At 50.2% G+C, this 19,476-nt stretch overlaps 1 protein-coding gene across 3 annotated transcripts; it reads left to right on the top strand.

Moving 5' to 3' along the window:
- Positions 1–1,190: 1,190 nt before the first annotated feature.
- On the top strand, positions 1,191–19,274 carry Loxl4 (lysyl oxidase like 4). 3 transcript variants are annotated; one of them, XM_048807109.1, is made up of 15 exons: positions 1,191–2,145; positions 3,957–4,255; positions 4,885–5,063; positions 5,924–6,129; positions 7,787–7,825; positions 7,956–8,175; positions 8,693–8,879; positions 9,045–9,199; positions 9,908–10,075; positions 11,125–11,287; positions 13,492–13,735; positions 14,838–14,953; positions 15,405–15,541; positions 15,920–16,031; positions 18,009–19,274. In XM_048807109.1, the coding sequence occupies exons 1-15, from the start codon at positions 2,078–2,080 to the stop codon at positions 18,077–18,079; spliced, it is 2,364 nt and encodes a 787-aa protein (XP_048663066.1). In that variant the 5' UTR covers positions 1,191–2,077; the 3' UTR covers positions 18,080–19,274. The 3 variants fall into 3 exon arrangements, with proteins under 3 accessions (XP_048663066.1, XP_015350096.1, XP_048663067.1); XM_015494610.2 differs by having other exon boundaries at positions 1,193–2,145; positions 8,696–8,879; XM_048807110.1 differs by lacking the exon at positions 1,191–2,145 and adding an exon at positions 2,154–2,443.
- Positions 19,275–19,476: the final 202 nt, after the last annotated feature.

Here is a 19,476-nt window from a genome sequence, read left to right as displayed (position 1 = left end):
CGGCTGCAGGCTCCGGCGGATAAAAGGCCCCCAGGGCCCGGGAGGCCCGCTCGCGCTGGCCCGGCCCCCAGCCCCGGGGTCTGCCTCTTGCTGTGCTGTCTGTCCATCCTTCTGTCTATCCTGACTCTGCAGGCCTCTGGGGGGCTAGTGGTCCCTAGTTCGTGGGACTGTCTGCCTCGTCCCCAGTCTCTCACAGTCTTCTTCCAGTTGGACAAGTGACCAACTTGGGGAGGTTGGCTCAAGGCCCGCGTGGGTGGTGCGCCTGGCCCCGGGGGTGCCTGCGTGTCTAGTGTCTAGCTTTTGAACCCGAGGTGTGTAACACTTCTTCTGCCTTTTCACCCAAGGGGGTTCAGATGGGCAAGGTGAGTTCAGATGTCACTCTTGTGACTTGGGAGACTAAGAGGCAGATCTGTGCCCTGCAACTATAGGTTGACTATGCTGGGAGGTGAGAGGGGACAAGGAATGGAAGGAGGGTCAGAAGACTTCAACCCCTATCTTTCCTAGGGCTGCAGGGGAAATTCAGGGCCCATTTGCTGGCACTACTTCAGGCCCACAGAGATGGATTCCCAGGGAGGGTACAGGACCCAGAGAGGAAGCCCCACCACTAGAGAGCCACAGAGAAGGGACTGGGAGGCATTCCAAAGCTGGTGTTCCTAGGACAGCACCCTCCTGCTCTCCTGCATCCCCTTGGGCATTTGCCCTCTTCCAGCTCTCTCTACCTGGGCAAGGTGAGACCAGGTGCCAGCATGCCCTGGCAGCACCTGGAGCAGGTGCCTCTTTGCCTTGAGCTGGCAGGGTCCTGGATCTCTCACTTGGTGGCACTCAGTGCTGGCACCCTCCCCAGAGCCCTCACATCATGGCCTGGGTCATAAATCAACCAGCAGCAGGGTGTAATTTCATTCAGCTCCATGCCTGCCTGCCTTCTTCCACCTCCTCCTCCAACATCCATCTCTGTTGGTTTTGAGAGCCCTGACTTCTAGCCAGGCTGCTGGGTTTAAATCCTGGCTGGGCAAGTTATTTCACTTCTCTGAGCCTCAACTACTTATCTGTAAAATGGAGAGGCATATACAATAAATGTATTATTATTATTATCCTTCCCTCCCTTCTTCTTCTCCTTTCTCCTTCACCTTCCTTCCCCTCCTTTGTCCCCTGCTCCTTCACTTGGGAAGAGAACCACTGTTGAGGCTGCCTCCCTTTCTAAGGGCTACTCAGCCTACTCCTCTGCTGTGTGCTCAGAGCTGGGGAAACAGATATGTGGAGATTGCTTGGGGAGTCACAGAGCACACACACCAAGTGCTAGGAAGCTGGGGGGTGAGAAGGCTTAATGGAGGGAATAGCATTTGAGCCTGGCGTTGAAGGTGTGTAGGAGTTTGACAATCTGAGAGAGGGAAAGTGCACTCCAGATAGAAGGAGCCATGTGTCAGCTGGGAGCTGGAGGTTATGTCCTGGGAAGGGTGAGAAGATAAGTTTGGTGGGAGCAAAAGCTATAGGGATGCTGTAGTAGATGGGACAGCTGAGAGGAGAAGCTGTCCCTGTAGCTGACTCTAGCTCATACCGGTACCCATTCACTTTCTTGCAGCTTGCAGGGAAGGGAGCTGCCCTGGCCAGAATCCAGAGTCCTGAAGCAGTCCTGGTGACCTGGACTGTCCACACCCTCTGTGCTGTGGGGACTTTAGCCACAGCCCAAACAACAGACCTGCCCGGGACACCCTAGACTCCATCAAAGCATGTCTCCCCCTAGTGCTACCCCCTTATTTTAGAGATATTGCAGCAGAGACTCAGAAGAAAACAGAATACACAGCAGTTTGGTGGCAGAGTCAGGAGCATCCTGATTCCTGGGGGTAGTGAGAGAGGCAAGGTCATCTGTCAGCCCAGACCCAGTGTGTCCTAACAGATGAGGGCCCTAACCTGTCCTCTCTTGTCATTTGGAGAGTGTCACTCCTGTAGTGACTGTAGGGTGGCTCAGTCTCTGGCATCTACCTCCTCATCAGGGAAGCAGACAGCGGGGAAAGCAGAGAAGGGAAGCTGGAGGTGATCGCCAGTGGAGAGCCTCCAGGGTTCCTGTGTGGAGAGCGACATGAAGAAAACAGTGTTTAAGTCTGGAAGAGGACGTGCAGGAGGGGACAGTGGGAAGAGGCTACTGTGGTGAGAGGAGGGAGGCAGCTGCCCCCTAGGGTGGAGGGAGGAGGATCTGGCCAATACTGAGCTTGGAGGGGACAGGGGCAAACCTGGAGAATATTGCAGAGAATGTTCCAGAGAATGTTGCAGTTGACAGAAGACATGGCCTTCATTTCCTTCTTTGTACAAAGATGGGGTGAGATTCCAAAGATGGAGACCAAAGGTTCTGTTGTAGCTATTAAAGTAGCTGGTAATTGTAGTCCACTGCTCTTCAGAGGGCTTCAAGTCTTCATTCATTAATCTTCACAAAAATCCAATGTGGCAGGTAATGTTATTATCCCTATTTTTCAGAGGCGGACACTAAGGCCATGAGAAATCGACCCACTTATCTAGATATGAATGGGGGAGGTGGATTTTTTAACCCAGGCAGTCTGACTCCCCCGTCTGTACTCAACCCTGTGACATGTCACCTCCCATCCATGCAACTACAATTATTTTTGAGTGTCACCTATGTGCCTGGCACTATTCTGGGCTCTGGGGACATTACACAAAGTCCCTTTTCCCCTGAAGCTTCCTTCCCTGAGCTTATCCCGTATATTTGTAGCCCACTCCACCTAGTCCTGCATTGAATGATGGAGGAATAAGGAGTGACTCTCAGCTGTGGTGACAAGAGTGGCAGGGGCCTGAGACACTTCCTGCTTAGATGAATGGCATGATCCCCAAGAACAGCAGTGCCAAGGAAGATGCCATCACATCAGAACCACCTCTAAGACACAAGTACTGGGCAGAGAGCCAGGGACCAGCCTCTCCAGCCTCTCTTCCTGATGGGCCTCAGCTCTTCATCAGCATAAAACCTGGGGTGGAGGAGTGGCAGCATTGGTGGCTCCAGAAGTCTCTGGCAGCTCTACAAGTCATGACTCTCCTGTTTGCCCTGCTCTCTCCTCTGGTCCCAGGACCCAGCTCATTCACTCTGAGGACTCAAATAGCATCTCATTCCAGCCTCATGGACACAAGGGCCCTCTCTATGATATTCCCTTCCTAAATCCTCATATGGCCCCTCGTTTCCTACAGTGATGGCGCTGCCTCAAAGGATGAAGCACAAACCCTGTGCATGGTCCATGAGGCCCTTGAGCATCTGGACCTGGCCTGCCCCTCCTTCCTTGCCCCTCCAAGCCCACAACACTGCAGAGTCTGGGGAAAAGAAGGGCACTCCCTGCTCTTGCATGAATTCACCTCTTTTCTTCTTCCCTCTACTCATCCTGTTCTTTCTACCTGGAATGCCCTTTTTCCTACCTGGGAGATCTCTTACTCCTCTGACCCCTGATTCCTCTTCTCTGCATGGAGAGGTTCAGCAGGGTATTTCATGTCTTCATTTCTTTGTCTCAGTATTGGCCTAATAACTGGCCTGAAGCACTCCAACAGTGTTTGTGGCATGGATGCAGGAATGATACACCTGGATGGAGCTGGAGCTGTGACTGATGGGTGTCACAGGCTATCCATGCTGCAGGAAAGAGCAGACAATATTTGGCTCAATCTCCTCACTTTAGAAATAAAAAATCAGGGCCTAAACAGTTTAAGAGACTTGGCCAAGCTACACTGCAAAGTGGGGGAGAACTTGACTCCTCTAATAACCCTTTCCTCCCCAACATTCCCCCTCTGTGGGGAAGGTGGCATTTGATACCTTTGATCCGGATGCTGTGAACATCAAAGGGTAGACATTATTGCCCTGAGGGCATCCCCACCACTCCAAGGCAATGCCCCTTCTCTACCTGCTACCAATGCTGAAGAGGCCCAGGGTTTGGGGTGGAATTGGTGATCATTGTTTACTCATCCCCTAGGTACCCTGACGTCACCAGGATGTGGTCCCCACCAGCCACCTTATCCCTGTTTCTGCTGTTGCTGCTGTTAGGCCAGACCCCTCCCTGCAGGCCACAGTCACTGGGCACCAAGAAGCTCCGGCTGGTGGGCCCAGGGAGCAGGCCAGAGGAGGGCCGCCTGGAGGTGCTACACCAGGGCCAGTGGGGCACCGTGTGTGATGATGACTTTGCGCTTCAGGAGGCCACAGTGGCCTGCCGCCAGCTGGGCTTTGAGTCTGCCTTGACCTGGGCCCACAGTGCCAAATATGGCCAAGGGGAGGGTAAGTGATGGCACTGCCCCACAGGATGACAAGGATATGGTAGCAGGTGTCTCTCAGGGGCTGCACTCACTGATGTACCTGGTGTCACCCTATCCTTTAATGCTCAGCTCAAATGATCTCCTCTGTGAGTCTTGACCTGAATGTCCCAGCTGCAGATGACCCTGGCATTCCCCCTTGTGATAAGGTGCCACTGTCACCAACACTGAGCTCTAAGTTCCTTGAAAGTGGTGACTGGCACACAGGGGTGCTTAGCAAACATTATTGAATGGATGACTGGATGGATGAGGAGTGAACAAGTCGGCCTAGTTACTAGGCTACTTGCCAGTTTCCAAAAAGAGATTCTATGGGTCTGACACCAAGAGAAGGCAGTAGGCAGAGCTGTTGATACTAAGACTAAAGGAAAGCCAGCTGCCCTGCTCCTCCATTTTTCTTTTCAGATAGAACCCAGGCCCTCATGCATGCTAGGCAATTTCTCCACCACTGAGCTATATCCCCAGCCCTTCTCCCCACACTTTTCTCTCAGGGTTTGGAAGAGGAGACTTGATAAGTGTGGATCCCATGTAGGAAGCAGAGCTGTAACCAACCTCTCTGAGCCTATCCGTGAAATTTGCCCCTCCCCTTCCCCATAGGCCCGATCTGGCTGGACAATGTGCGCTGTATGGGAACTGAGAACTCCCTGGACCAGTGTGCGTCTAATGGCTGGGGTGTCAGTGACTGCAGCCATTCAGAAGATGTCGGGGTGGTATGCCACCCCCAGCGCCAGCGAGGCTACTTCTCTGAGAGGGTCTCCAATGCCCTTGGGCCCCAGGTAAGGAGGCTCTTCAGGGCCTGAGCTGAGGGCTGGATCCAAGACAGAGAGCCATCTGAAAGATGAGCCTGGAGGAGGAGAAAGAGATGGGGCAGAAGTGGGCTGAACAGTGTTCCTGAGGCTCTGACCCATAGCAGGTGCCCAGCTTGATGCAGGGCAGCCTGGGGATCAGAGGCCAGGCCTGCTGGGATTCCCAGAAGCTGCTCCCCATGAGGGAGGTGCAGGGGAGCGAGGGGCTGTTTCACCCACAAGGCCTGGCCACAGTTGCTGCCTCTTCCCAGCACAAACAACCGTGAGCTAAAAACAACCCAAGCCAAACAACAGGGCAGGGCAGGGCTCTGGCCCCCACCATCTGCTGCCAGGCAGCCTCTGCCTGAGGGCAGCTAGACTACAATGGGGTTAGGGAGCTCTGCATTGGTCCAAGTCACCCCAGGGCTTGGGTGGTGGGACTTGTGGGCCAAAGGATCATGCCAGTCTCAAGCAGCTGTGCTGTGCCCATCTCAGCTCTTCCCAGGGTGGCATGAAGAAGGCCCCTCCATGCCCAGCAGAAGCCTCCCAATCCCCAAGGGCTGCTGGCTTGCTGCCAGGGAGGGCACATCCACCTGGTCTCTCCAATTTAACGAATTGGAAAGGCGGAAAAGGGCCTAGTGAAACTGAGGTTCTGCTCCTACTCACTATGTGGCCATCAGCAAATACCTCCTACCCTCTGAGCCTCGGTTTCCTGGCCTGACCTTTAAGGGACATGGGGGATGGTCCTGTAAGAGCTCCAAACCTGGCTCTTCTGAGGGAAGACCTGCAGCAGCCCAGCAGGAGGCCCAGGAACCTGGGGGCCCATCCCATGGTGACTATGCACACTGCAGGGCCAGCGGCTGGAGGAGGTACGGCTCAAGCCCATCCTCGCTAGTGCCAAGAGGCACAGCCCAGTGACCGAGGGAGCCGTGGAAGTACGGTACGAGGGCCACTGGCGGCAGGTGTGTGACCAGAGCTGGACCATGAACAACAGCAGGGTGGTGTGCGGTATGCTGGGCTTCCCCAGCCAGGTGCCTGTCAACAGCCTCTACTACAGGTAGGAAGGTGGTGAGATTGGGGAGCCAGGCTGAGTGTATACATGTGTGCTATGTGAATGTGTGTACGTGGGTGTGTGTGTGGCAGTGGAACTGTGCAGGGTACAGTGAGGGCTGTGGGGATGGACTGATAGGGATGGGTGTCTGCAGGACCTTGCACGTGTTGGGATCAGGAGGAAAATAGCCCAACTGAGGAAAACGGTTAAGGATCTTGAGTTAAAGATCCCTTCAGAATAATTAAGAAAATTATCAAATACAAACCCTAAGATCCTGAGAAATACATAGACGTGGCCAGAAAACAAAGTTTATGCTTGGCAATCATATAAAAAAGAATTGACTATGGTATAGAATGCCCCACAATAAAAACAACTGTATGTAAAACTGTGTCCCTGATTAAAAGATGGATTTTACTGAAGATACAGTTTCACCCGCAAGTGTAGATGAAATGCATTCTCGTCGAATCTCTACCAGAAACTAGCCATGGGACCTTGGGCAGAGCATCTGGACCTCCATTATCATTCCACTGAATTGTTTCAACTTTGTCCCACTGAATTCTCTCAACTCTGGTCCAAGCCAGGCTTAATTTTGTTGTATGTCAGCAAGGTATGTGGTAGGCGGGTTTTGGGAGAGGAGACAAAAGTATTCTGTTAGAAATGTGACCAAACTGGGCTGGGCTCGGGGGCGTATGCCTGTAATCCTAGCAACTGGGGAGGCTGAGGCAGGAGGATCACAAGTTCAAAGCCAGGCTCATCAACTGCGAGGCATTAAGCTACTCAGTGAGCCCCTGTCTCTAAATAAAATAAAAATAGGGCTGGGGATGTGGCTCAGCGGTCAAGTGCCCCTGAGTGCAATCCCTAGTACCCCCGCCACCAAAAAAAAAAAAAAAAAAAGAAATGTGACTAAACTGTCATAGCAGATTGTGTCAGCCCAATAAATAAGGACACAGTCACAGCCCCACTGGCTCCACATCAGTGAAAGCCTGGTTTCTCATGGAGGGAGAAATCTCCCTTGGTATCTCCAAGTCATTTGCCCTCAACCACTCCAGTTTGTCACACTTCAATGAAGCAGTTTCATGTCCCTTGTTCTGTCCTTGTATCTCTGGCTTAGATGGTCCTGGTCCTGAAGAAAGAGGGGTGGTGGGTATCAATGTGGTTCCATCCTTGGGGATGATGGGGTGCAGGCCCCTGGTCCCCCACTGCCTGGTAATTACACAGTTTGGTCCTGCTGACTCACCTGCCACCCACGAGGAGAGCAGCCCTGATTATAGCTTGGGTGTCTCTGGGTGGCAGTTCCCCCACCCGCAGCAAGTCCTATGACTTGTGCCTGTCCCCATATCCCTCCTCTTAGGGTACTCCCCAAAGGATCCCCTTCATCTGGACTGGGGGAGCAGGTTTGAATTGCCTAGTCAGTACATACCCCACTTCAGGACAAGCCCCAGAACCCTGCCTGCCTTTTCTATAAAATGGGATCATCGTTATTTGTGAGGTGCTGTCTTATCAAGGCTGCTGTGAAGCTCAGCACTGAGATAATATTTGTGAACAAGTTTACACACTGTGAAGTCCAGTGCAAACTTAATGGCAACTATGAGGAATCATAGTGGTAGCAAGAGAGTGGGATTTCCACACTTCCTGCACCTCCTGTCTGTTTTCTCCACCACAGAAAAATCTGGAATCTGAAGATGAAGGATCCCAAGTCTAGGTGAGGAGTGGAACCCTCAGGGAACATGCAAATGGATGCGGCACCCAGGGCTTCCTTCCCTTCCCCTCCCCTGCCCTCTCCTCAGCCTCTGCTCAAGCCCTCCTCCACCCACATCTCCCTTGTCCTCCAGGCTGAAGGGCCTGACCAGTAAGAATTCCTTCTGGATCCACCGGGTTGACTGCCTGGGGACAGAGCCCCACCTGGCCAACTGCCAGGTGCAGGTGGCCCCACGACGAGGCAAGCTGCAGCCAGCCTGCCCAGGTGGCATGCACGCGGTGGTCAGCTGTGTGGCGGGGCCCCGCTTTCGATCGCCCAAGGTGAAGCCCTGGCGCAAGGAGTCCCGGGCAGAGGTGAGTCCCAAGGGACTCTGTACCCTGACCCAGAGGCACAGGCAGGACTCTGCCTGGAGGGGACAGGAAAGAGGAACTAGATCAAGAGGAGAAACTGAATCAGAGAACGGGAGAACCTTGGAAGTTATCTAAAAGAGATCATTTATAACCGTACATAAACGGCAAGTTGACATCACTTGCCAAGAATAGAAGGTAACCGTAAAAACAGTAATTAAATTGTAGTTAGGGCCCTCTGAGGGCCGGAGGTATTGAACCTGCCCTTTATTATAAAACGTAGGGAAAAACCTAGTGAGGTGTCACACACATACTAGCACCACACAGGGACTGTCTCCTTGATGAGGTCGTGGTGGTAACTTGTATTGAAGTGGAGGTCGAGAAACACGGCTTCTTCAAGACGATGGCTGTGGGCAGTCAGCCCTAGCTCTGGCTCTTGGAGCTTGAAGGAGCCTTGCCCTGGTGTCCCACATTGGTGGCTTAGTCCCTCTGGCTGCCTTCCCTGAAGCCAGTTTTCTCCCAGCAGGAGCTGAAGGTGCGCCTGCGCTCTGGGGCCCAGGTGGGCGAGGGCCGGGTGGAGGTGCTGGTGAACCGGCAGTGGGGCACAGTCTGTGACCACAGGTGGAACCTCATCTCTGCCAGCGTTTTATGTCGTCAGCTTGGCTTTGGCTCTGCACGGGAGGCCCTCTTTGGGGCCCAGCTGGGCCAAGGTAAGTGAGAAGGCCTTCCAGGGGGTGAGGGGGTGGGAGGGCCTTGTTCCTCTCTTGAAGTCCCTGGGGTGTCAGTGCCCAGAAGTTCTCTCCTTCTGTGGAGGGACAGCCACAGTGTGAGGTCACAGAGATGGAGCCTCACACAGCATCTCTTCCCCCACCCAGGATTGGGGCCCATCCACCTTAGTGAGGTGCACTGCAGGGGATATGAGCAGACCCTCAGTGACTGCCTCGCCCTGGAAGGGTCCCAGAATGGCTGTCAACATGAGAATGATGCTGCCGTCAGGTGTAACATCCCTGACATGGGCTTCCAGAATCAGGTGAGTTCAGGCTGAGCGTGTGGCCAGGCAGGGATCTGGGAAACCTAGGGAACCCCAGGATACCAACCTTGAGCCAGTGGGGAGGGACTCAGGAGGGGCAGCCAGGGCTTCAGCTGTGTACAGTCCCCCTGCCCTATTTGAGCCAGCCTGGAGAGTCTATCACAACCCCTCAGAGGTGTCAGAGGGACACAGGGGCTCTGCAGGTGTGTCTGTACACTCTCACCTACCCTCTCAGGTTCCTTGTGAATCTGCAAAAGAAGGTGCCTGAGGGTGAGAACCACAGGCCGCAGGCACTGGGGAGTGGTAGTGGAGGCTGTGCCAGACACTTAAGTCAAACTGAGGGGGACTGTGGGCACATAGCTAGTGTTTCATAAAATGAGGTCAACTCTTGGGGGCTGTACATACGCAGTAGAAATGAAAGCCCTTTGCAAATTGTGCATCGCCATGGTAGGATTTTAGAGATAGGAGGAGGGCAAGTTCCGTGGCAGGAGCTCCTGTCAGGCACTTTTGAGTCAGATTGCTTAGTAGGCAAGGACATTAGGGATTATCCATTAAATGGTGCTCACTTTACAGAGGAGTCAAGCCTAAAGTGAGAGTGTCTGGTCTAAGGCTGCACGTGAGCTGGCCTGGGCAGGGCCCCCTGCTTGCAGTCCTCTGTTCTCCCCTCCCCAGGCTGTCCCATCCCTCACATGCCTCTGACCACTGCAGGTGCGCTTGGCAGGTGGACGAAGCCCAGAAGAGGGCGTGGTGGAGGTGCAGGTGGAGGTGAATGGTGTCCTACGTTGGGGCACCGTGTGCAGTGATCACTGGGGTCTCACTGAAGCCATGGTGGCCTGCCGACAGCTTGGCCTAGGTTTTGCCAACTTTGCTATCAAGGTAGGTCCCTGTCTTGCTCCTTCCCTATAAATTCTCAGCCTCCTGGATGCAGAGGACCAAAACTTCCTGTGTTAGGGCTGCTGGCCCTTCATTCTTTCATTCAACATTTAATTATTAAATGAAACTATGGGCTGATGCAATGCTGGGTGCTGGGAATACTGTAGTGAACAAGACAAAAATACCATGAAAGAGGCTGTCATTAGTAAAATATTCACATACCCAGATACAAAGTTTCATCTGTAGGAAAGATGAGTAGAAGTTAGCAGATGAGGGGGAAGAAAAATAAACAGTGTGCGCAAAAGCTCTGTGGCCAGAGAAAGCTTGATTGATTCAGTTGAGGAAACCAGGGGCCAGAGGTTGCAGAGTAGCTCTCAAGGGAGGTTTAAGGGTGGAGACAGCAGGGGCAAGACCATTAACAGCCTAAATCCTACAGATTTTTAAAAGCTTTCTTCCTTTGCTGTTTGAAAAACAGCTGGAGTGGAGACTAAGCTGAATGAAGGGAGATAATGATGTTGGACTGAAATAATGTTGGACTAAACCAGGATGTGGCAGTCTGGGAGAAACAGCAGAATCAAAGACCATAAGGAAACAAACAGAAGATACAGGCCTGGCTGCCCTGATACCAGCCTGCTGGGCAAGGCCTGTGTAGACTTCATGCCGAGAACTGGGCACAGCCCTGATCACAACCCACAGCGGGCTGTGAGGAACAACAGGAGAAATGGGAACATGGCAGTTGTATGAGGAGGAGGGGAACAACTCAATCCTCTTCAGATTGTGAAGAACTGCCACCTGGGAGACCGATAGGAGCAGTCAGATGGAAGCCACAGGCAGTGGGTTTTTGTCTCCACACATGGAAGAAACTTCTAATATCAGAGGGGTCATACACTGTTCCGGGGTAGGGTTCATCAGTGAAGATTTTCAGGCCCAGGCAGGGCACACCTTGGTGGGAGTAATGGGATGAAGAGGTCTAAGCCTCAGATGGGCCTCAGAGGAGATGACTCCCAAGGCATCTCTCTACTCTGACCGGGTAATGTGGGCTGTTTCCTTAGGACACATGGTACTGGCAGGGGACGCCTGAAGCCAAAGAAGTGGTCATGAGTGGAGTGCGTTGCTCAGGCTCAGAGCTGGCCCTGCAGCAGTGTCAGAGGCATGGGCCTGTGCACTGCTCCCATGGCACTGGGCGCTTCTCAGCTGGAGTCTCCTGCACAAACAGTGAGCAAGGGAGGGGCTCAAGGAGCCTGGATGGGTGGGCCTCTGCTCCCCTCAGGGAGGGCCTGGAGGGCTGGTTCAGCTGCCTGGCAGCAGGGACAAGGAGTGGGACTACCACTTCTGTGTGGCTAAACCATGGGTCACATCAGGATACAAAACCTGCCCTGCCCACCTTGTGCAGCTACTATGAGAAATAAAACAAGATGGGACAGCATAAGGAAAAAGAACAGAGTTTTTCAATTTGGGGTTATGACCAAGAGATTTCAAAAACTGAAACGGCAGAAAACATGAGAGTACATTACACTTAAGAGTCGTGTTGCTTTTTCTTGGCACTATGTGAGTATTAGGTTACAACGTAAAATATATTTCTTGTTTGTAAGAAAAAAGTTTGGAAGCCATTGCAGAGGATATATAAATATGAGGTATACTACGGTCTAAAGCTTTAGGTATGTGTTCTCTTTCTGAGCTGTGGGATTTAACCAAATGGCTTAAGGACAAGAAAGACTACTTTTTGGCAAATGTCTGCCCCACAAACCCAGATTCTCAGGGTAGCAGCATCTCTGTTTGACAACTGCCAACAATGCCTGTGCCAAGATAATTATATCCAGTCCAAAGGCACTGCCCAAGGTGGCCACTTGACCTTTTTCCCTGCCAAACTTAACCCCAAGATATCCTTAACCTCTGTCAGGGAGCTCTAGGCTTCCTCTCTGTGCAGTGTACCCTGGGGGAAAGCACTAGGCCCATCTATTACACTCTCCCCTGCAGAGTGACAGGGCATCAGAGCGGGTCCCCACAGCATGCTAGGACTCATAGCATGCTGGGGCTGCTCACTCAACTCCCCTTCCTGGAAACCTTGGAGCCTTCCCTCTTCTGCCTCCAGTGGCAGCTCTCACAGATGCTTCCTAACAGCTAATGGAAGCTGGGCAGACAGCCAGTAGGCAGCCTCTGCCATCCCTGTCTCTTCTCTCTGACTTTTCCCATGTTTTTGCTTTACCCCTTCTTCTTATTGCCTCTGAAAGTTCTCCTTTGCCTCAGGAACTTTGGAATTTGTCAGTGAGTATATCCTGGCTCTCTCCAAAATACACTCTAGGAATTTCAGGAGCACTTTTAGTGATAGTACAGGCATTATGTAGCAAAGCATCCTCCAAATCCAGCCACTGAAATGAGTCAGTGAAAAGAGCTCACTCTCGTCAGCACATGGGCTCATGTGGAGGATGCCTCTGTTTAAGCTGCAGCTGTGTGCTTGTATGACCGAATGTATGACCGAACACTAAGAGCAATTTTCTCCTTCAAGGTTGCGCAGCAATAGCTATAGATCTGCACATTTCTGTACTGAAAATAAGGGACAGCAATGGTAGAGGCATGTGGCTTCAAAGGAGGGTAAAGCCCCTGGAACAGGAGAGGAAAAAAAGGGCACAAAGCTAAGAGACACAGGTACCAGTGTGTCGGATTTTCCCATATGGAGAAGCACCAGAATGCCTGGATGCCTCAGAAGAAGCACAGGGAATACCCTGGTAGCAATTAGGCTGGAGTAGGAGCCCTCGAGGAAGCAGGCTCAGAACTTCAGCAGCACAGACTGGAATGGCAGAGTTCAGGAGTGAGCTTGGACAACCTTGTCCAATTCTCCCTTCCAGCTTGCCCTCCTTGGTCTCTGACACTGAGGAACTGAGGCCCAGGGACAGTGACTTGGTTAAAGTAACCAGGTTAGGTATCTGTAGAGCTTTTTGAAAGGACTGTATGCACTAAGCTACATAAAAGCACTTTATAGACTGAAAAGCATTTTACAAAAAACACCATCTTACACCTATTGAGTGTTTACTGTGGTAAACAACCACCTAAGCAACTTACAGGTACCACATTAATATCACTACATTTTCTCCATCTTGAAGATGACAAAAATGATAACACAAAAAGGTTAAGCAGTCATAGAACTGGGAAATGGCACAGTCAGAAGTCAAGTCAAGAATGAACCCTGGTGGCCTGGCTCCAGAGCTGGCAACCTTAATCATGACCCTGGAACTACCTCCCAGGTTAAGTTGATGGGTTATTCCTTTTCGTAGTAGAACTCTCATCTCCTGGCTGAACTGCACTCTTTTCTGGGATTCTCCCAGAGAGCTTGATCTGGGGGAAGCTTGTGCTCATGCTGGGGAGCAAGACCTGTTGCCTTCCTACCCCTGGCCTCCTGCCTCAACTCTCTGCCACTTCAGGTGCTCCAGACCTAGTGATGAATGCTCAGCTGGTGCAGGAGACAGCCTACCTGGAGGACCGCCCACTCAGCCTGCTATACTGTGCCCATGAGGAGAACTGCCTCTCACAGTCAGCCGACCGCATGGACTGGCCATATGGACACCGGCGCCTGTTGCGCTTCTCCTCACAGATCTACAACCTAGGCAGGGCTGACTTTCGTCCCAAGGCTGGACGCCACAGCTGGATTTGGCACCAGTGCCACAGGTTGGTGCCAACCTGTGTCTTGGCTCTAGAGGGGGCAAACTTGCCTGGGTAAGGTGTGCACTCTGGATAAGTCTTCCTTCCTAGATGCTTATTGGCCTTGCTCCAGGGGCAATACAGTGATCCCAGTAGCATTCACCTGCCCCATGTCTCTTTCTTCAGTGAGACCTATGTTAATGGTGGTCATGGAGCCTGTTTCCCACAGTGACATCCCAAAGAAAGTCACTGCTGTGGTTGGTCTCTGCTATCATGGTATTATGCAATTTTTCTGTGTTGGATCTTAGGCTTTGTATTTTAGAAGACAGAAGTTAGGAACCCACAGAAAACTGGAGGCCTAAAATAGGATGCTAGCTCTGTGAAAACAGCTTGTTGGTTCCTACAGCAGGCAAGGCAACAAGGCCAGGCCTCCAAAGAATAGCATAAACAGTTTGGTGCTAAAAAAGAAGACAAAGGAGCATTCTTTCCTATCAGGAGCCTCCAGAACAGAGAGCAAGACAATGCCTCTGACAAAGGCAGAATGGGAAAAAAAAAATTAAAAAAAAAAAAAAAAAAAGCGTTTTTCTTTAGGACGCAGACATGGGTAAAGGAAAGCTGAGAGGAATGGACAATGACTTTGGGACTTGGCCTTGCCTGAGATAATAAGCACCTTTCCCTGGAGCACCGACAGAGTTGTCATTATAACTAGATTGGAAACTATGGTAGCAATTTGGTCCCAGGCTGACAGAGTAGAGTAAGCTTCCTCCCCAGCAGCCACTTGGCCCCTAGGCTGGTCCTTGGGTCAGGTGCTCCTTCCTTCCACCTTTGCTTCAGGCCCTGCAGCCAGGCTACAGCCTCCTAGAGGCTACCAGGGCAGCTTTTACCCTGCCTTATGTGAGTTAAGAGCCTGGTAATGCAGACAGCTGTGCCTTGCTCTCTGTCAGGGGTGCTAGCAAAGTGGGCTGTGGGTCATACTGACCTTGAGTTTGGGAGGCAGAAGGGCACAACCTGCTATTATAACTTTGCTTTCTGGGTAATGATGGGGCCCAGTCCCTCAATCTCTCCTGCTAACCCTTTCAGAGGAGATGCTCTCCTATTGCTGTCGGGCTGACAGCTCTGTCTTCTGCAGGCATTACCACAGCATCGAGGTCTTCACCCACTATGACCTACTTACACTCAATGGCTCCAAGGTGGCTGAGGGGCACAAGGCCAGCTTCTGTCTAGAAGACACAAACTGCCCCACAGGTATGTGGTTTCCCATCAGCATCTACCAGCATGCTCTCCGGTTATACTCCTTATGAATTCCTTAGCTCCTGTGGGGTCAGGTCTTCTCTGCCCTGTTCATCAGCTTCAGGTACTGGCTTGGCAACAGCACTCAAGGAAATTTAAAAAGGTCAATTTCTTACTTTATGAAATCTTAGGTGAAAGGTCGATTTCCTCTGAATTCCCATCTCACTTTGTACCACTTTAAAAAGAGTTAACACTTTTTATCTTAGATAATAGTTGCAGGCTCCTGAGCTCTCTGAGGGCAGGGACTGTCTCCTACTTACAAACTCCATCTGTGAACTGAGCATATCTGCACTAAACTGGAAATTTGTGGGAGGCTTAAGACAATAAAGTATGTGAAAGACCTAGCATGGTGCTGGGTCACAAGTACCTACCCGGTGCCTCAGTGACTGTGTATCCTTTCTCACAGGACTTCAGCGGCGCTATGCATGTGCCAACTTTGGGGAACAGGGAGTGACTGTAGGCTGCTGGGACACTTACCGGCATGACATTGATTGCCAATGGGTGGATATCACAGATGTGGGCCCAGGGGACTATATCTTCCAGGTAAGGATGCTTGGGGAAATCTCCACAGGAGCCCCGTTTCCTATAGAAGTTACAAATCGCGCCCTGAGACCAGATGATAGCAAAGTATTCCCCTTTGTAGTCTCCAGAAGGCCCATAGCTGCAGCTGTGCTGGGAGAAAAGAACATTCAACAGGAATCCCAAGACCCTGGGTTTTAGTTCTGAGTCAATGGACATTTGGCAATTCTGAGTTTCCATCTATAAAATGGGGACATTAATGCCTACTGCCTGGGGTGATTCTTAAGGGTAATGAAGCAAATAATAAACTTTTAAAAATATTATTATATATGATGTAAGGGATCTTACATGTCAACTCAGAAATCAAATCACTCATTTTCATCTGTCTCCCTCTCACTCCAGGTGGTTGTGAACCCCACAAATGAGGTGGCAGAGTCAGACTTCTCCAACAACATGATGCGCTGCCGCTGCAAGTATGACGGGCAGAGGGTCTGGCTGCACAACTGCCACACAGGTAAGTCTGAGGCACTGTGGCCCCAGTTTTGTGTAGGCTTGGGAAGCTGGAAGGACTCTAATTGTATTCCCAAGTGTGACTTATGTGGGTGTGTAAATGGCCAGGGATGGAGGGATGGGACAAAGACAAATTTCCTGTGACACTCTTACAGTGGATTTCTAGAATTGATCAGACCATCCACCTCATCCAATAACTACTTCTACATCCCTATTTGCCTTAAGGACTGTCACAGAATCCTTCCGACCCTCAAACCACATCAGGATTTTCTTTTCCAGTATGTTCCTTTTCTCCTGGCTTGCCTCCATTCTAAGCTTGACTGCCTCACAGGCAAAAGCAGATCCCCTTGGTGTGCATTACTATTCCCCCAACTGAAATCATACCCACTTGTAAGAGGATCAAGGAGAACAGGGACATTTACAGGACTAGTAGTATCACACAAAGGAAGAGGTGGTGAGGAGGAGGTGGTCTCTGTACTTGTTTTTTGTAGAGTCCTTCCATCTTAAAGTTTTGAAATGCCTGTATTTGCTAAGGGGTGTGTGCATTCACAGCCATATTAGAATTTACAGGGTGGATGGCGCAGAGTTGTTTCTTCAGTCAACATTAAGACCTACTACAGTGCTAAGCACTGTCAGACACTTTAAGATGCAGGAGCTTAATGTCAAGTAGGGTGTGCAGACATACAAATGGGTGATCCCAAGACTGGCAAGTACCCTCAAACAGGCATGAACTAATCAGAGTAAGCAAAGAGTCGGGGGCTAGAAAAGGTTTCAAAGAGGACGTATATTTGAGCAGGGTATGAAAGGAGGGACAAAAGACACAAACGGGAATAGGAGGAGCATATGATTTGGTTTCAGACATCTTCACTGGGTTTCAAATCCAATTTCATCACTTTATAGCTGTAGGAAATGAGAAATCTCAACCTGAATTTTCTCTTTTGTTAAACAGGGCCATGAACTGCCAACCTACTAAAGTTCCCTCTGGTTATGGTAGTTCTTAGAGAATGGACTTTATCCTGTGGGCTTCTATTTATCACTGACAAATTTTGGTCAAGGGAATAAAAAGATCACTTGGTTTTAAAAAATAACTGGCAATAGATGAGAAATAGAATGAGAAGAGGAAGAATAGCTGAAGGTTTTGGATTTGGTGATTAAGTAGATTTTCGCTGACATTATAATGAAACAAGGTGAGAGGAATCAAGAACTGGAATCCACGACTGTGCACATAGATAGCAGATTCTCCATAATCAGACTACAAGGGATCCAGAGCATTAAAAAAGCAAAGAAAAACAATGCATCTTATAGGTTCTTTTTGCTAATGATTAGAGACCCATTAGAGTCCTTGCAGAAAACAGAGGGCACACCAAATGGGTCTGAAATTACGTAACAAAAAAACTATTTATAGAAGTGTGCATAGGACTAAAGAAGACAGGGATATTGAGGCAATATGAGTAGGAGAACTGTTACCCCTCTAGGCTTGAAGGGGGAAGAGACATCCCAGAGCCAACTGAAAGCTAGATCCATGGATCTAAAGAGCCCTTCCATCTTAAAGTTTTGAAATGCCTATATTTGCTAAGGGGTGTGTGCATTCACAGCCATACTAGAGTTACATGGTAAACCTGGACAGAGAGGAAATGTTTGATGCCTCTTCTCTTGACTTCCTGCAATTGTTAACACATCTCAGCCAGAAAGGATAAGGTAGCCACTGTCATACAATCTCTGGGGATCAGTTCCCTGGAGCTCAGAGAGAACAAAAGGCACAGAATGAATCTGGGTCGGCAGCAAAGGAAGAACCAGCACAGCCCCTTCCACTCAACAGTCTTGATTTCCTGGCCAGGGTCTGTTCCTAGCAAATGACACTTCATGTCTATGCTCACAACTGAAGAAAAGGACGAGCTGGACAAAATGGATCTGTGTGAGGTTGTCAGGGAATGAGACTGCGGCAAGGTTGGCTACTTAGCTATTTTCCTTTTGCCCACAGGAGATTCATACAGAGCCAATGCAGAGCTTTCCCTGGAACAGGAACAGCGACTTAGGAACAACCTCATCTGAAGTCATCACTGCACACTCCCAGCTGCTGCCCACACACATCAAATACCTCAGCTTATTGGAGCCATGCCCTTCACAGAGCTCTGACCTACAAGGAAAGGGGCCCAGTGTCAAGGGGCACCAAGAACTTGCTCAGGAAACATTTTGATGGCAAGATCACCAAACCAGGATGGTATCACTCCCTCAGGATGGTTCTGGGTCTATCCCCTATGGCATACATAATAGGACCTCCAGGCTTTGGTCATCTAAGCTCCTCTTCATAAGGAGACCCAATCTTTCCTGAAATTTGCCACAGGGTTCCTGGATTCAGAAACTCTCAGTTTCTTAGGGGTGAACTATGGCCCAGACCTCCGCATAAACAGTGCTTTGTAAATGTCCTCAAAGAGCAGAAGACAGAGGACCAAAATATGCAAGAAGTGGGATTAGTTCTCTGCTAGAAGCTCAATGCAACATAACTGTCAAGATCACAACTTGCAGAGAAGTTGGTGAATGCAGTCCCTTGCTTTATCTGTCCTTATTTAGAACTTGCCTCTCACACTCTGCTCCTTAGTGTGTTACCTTTATCTTATTGCATATAAGGCTGTTTGTAATACTCCTGCAATCTCAGGCCTCAGGCATCCCATTATCTACTGATGGGTCAACATCACCAATTATTGAGTACTTGAGAAAAGACAAGTTTCACAGAAGTGGCCAGATGGGGCCTTCCTGCAGAACAGCAAGAGAAGATCAAAGAAAGACTGCTGAAGTATATGGACCCCAGTTTCTATCAGGGTCTCTGCCAAGGAGAGAAATGTGTCTTACACTTGGCAGACAATCCATTTTCTCTCAGGATCACCATGCATCTCAGGATTGGCCTAAATTTCAGGTCTCAACCAAGTCAACTTTGCATCAAATACATTTTTGTAATGGAAAGAAAAAAGTCAAGCCACTCTCTATAGAAACATGAAGATAGGTCTGGTAGGGTAAGGGACACAAGAATGGAGAAATCAGAAGGAGAATCATTTAATTTAGTGAAGGACTAAACCTGGGAAAGGCCACCATCCCTGCTTGATGTGGCTCCAATATGCTGTTGTTCAGGTGGTATAAAAATACCAAGGTCTTCTTCTTTTCTCTACTGACACACACTTAAAAGAGATGATCCTTATAATTCTGACACTCCTAATGCCAATAAAGGTTGCTCATTGTGGACTGCTCCAAAGACCAGACCAGCTATGATTATGTAGTTCCTAGCATACTAACCCTTACCCCTTAACCTCCCACCGTACTAAGGACAAAAATGCAAAGGGCACACATTTCGTGACAGCCCCAGTATGTTTCTCTAACAAGATGTCAACCTGTCTCCTTCAAAGTTTCCTTCCCCAGGCTCAATGCTAAAAGATTAATGAGGTATAAAAGGTTGG

The sequence above is a fragment of the Marmota marmota genome, unplaced genomic scaffold (genome assembly GCF_001458135.2).
Source record: "Marmota marmota marmota unplaced genomic scaffold, marMar, whole genome shotgun sequence".
Classification (NCBI taxonomy): domain Eukaryota; kingdom Metazoa; phylum Chordata; class Mammalia; order Rodentia; family Sciuridae; genus Marmota; species Marmota marmota.
Note: the sequence above shows the minus strand (reverse complement) of the source record. Positions and strands in the feature narration are given on the sequence as shown.

Bases quoted from the DNA above. Each gene is read 5' to 3' on its own strand.
- Loxl4 (XM_048807109.1), top strand. From the start codon at position 2,078: ATGAAGAAAACAGTGTTTAAGTCTGGAAGAGGACGTGCAGGAGGGGAC. The intron at 4,256-4,884 runs GTAAGTGATGGC...CCTTCCCCATAG, and splicing joins CAAATATGGCCAAGGGGAGG to GCCCGATCTGGCTGGACAAT. The intron at 13,736-14,837 runs GTTGGTGCCAAC...TGTCTTCTGCAG, and splicing joins ATTTGGCACCAGTGCCACAG to GCATTACCACAGCATCGAGG.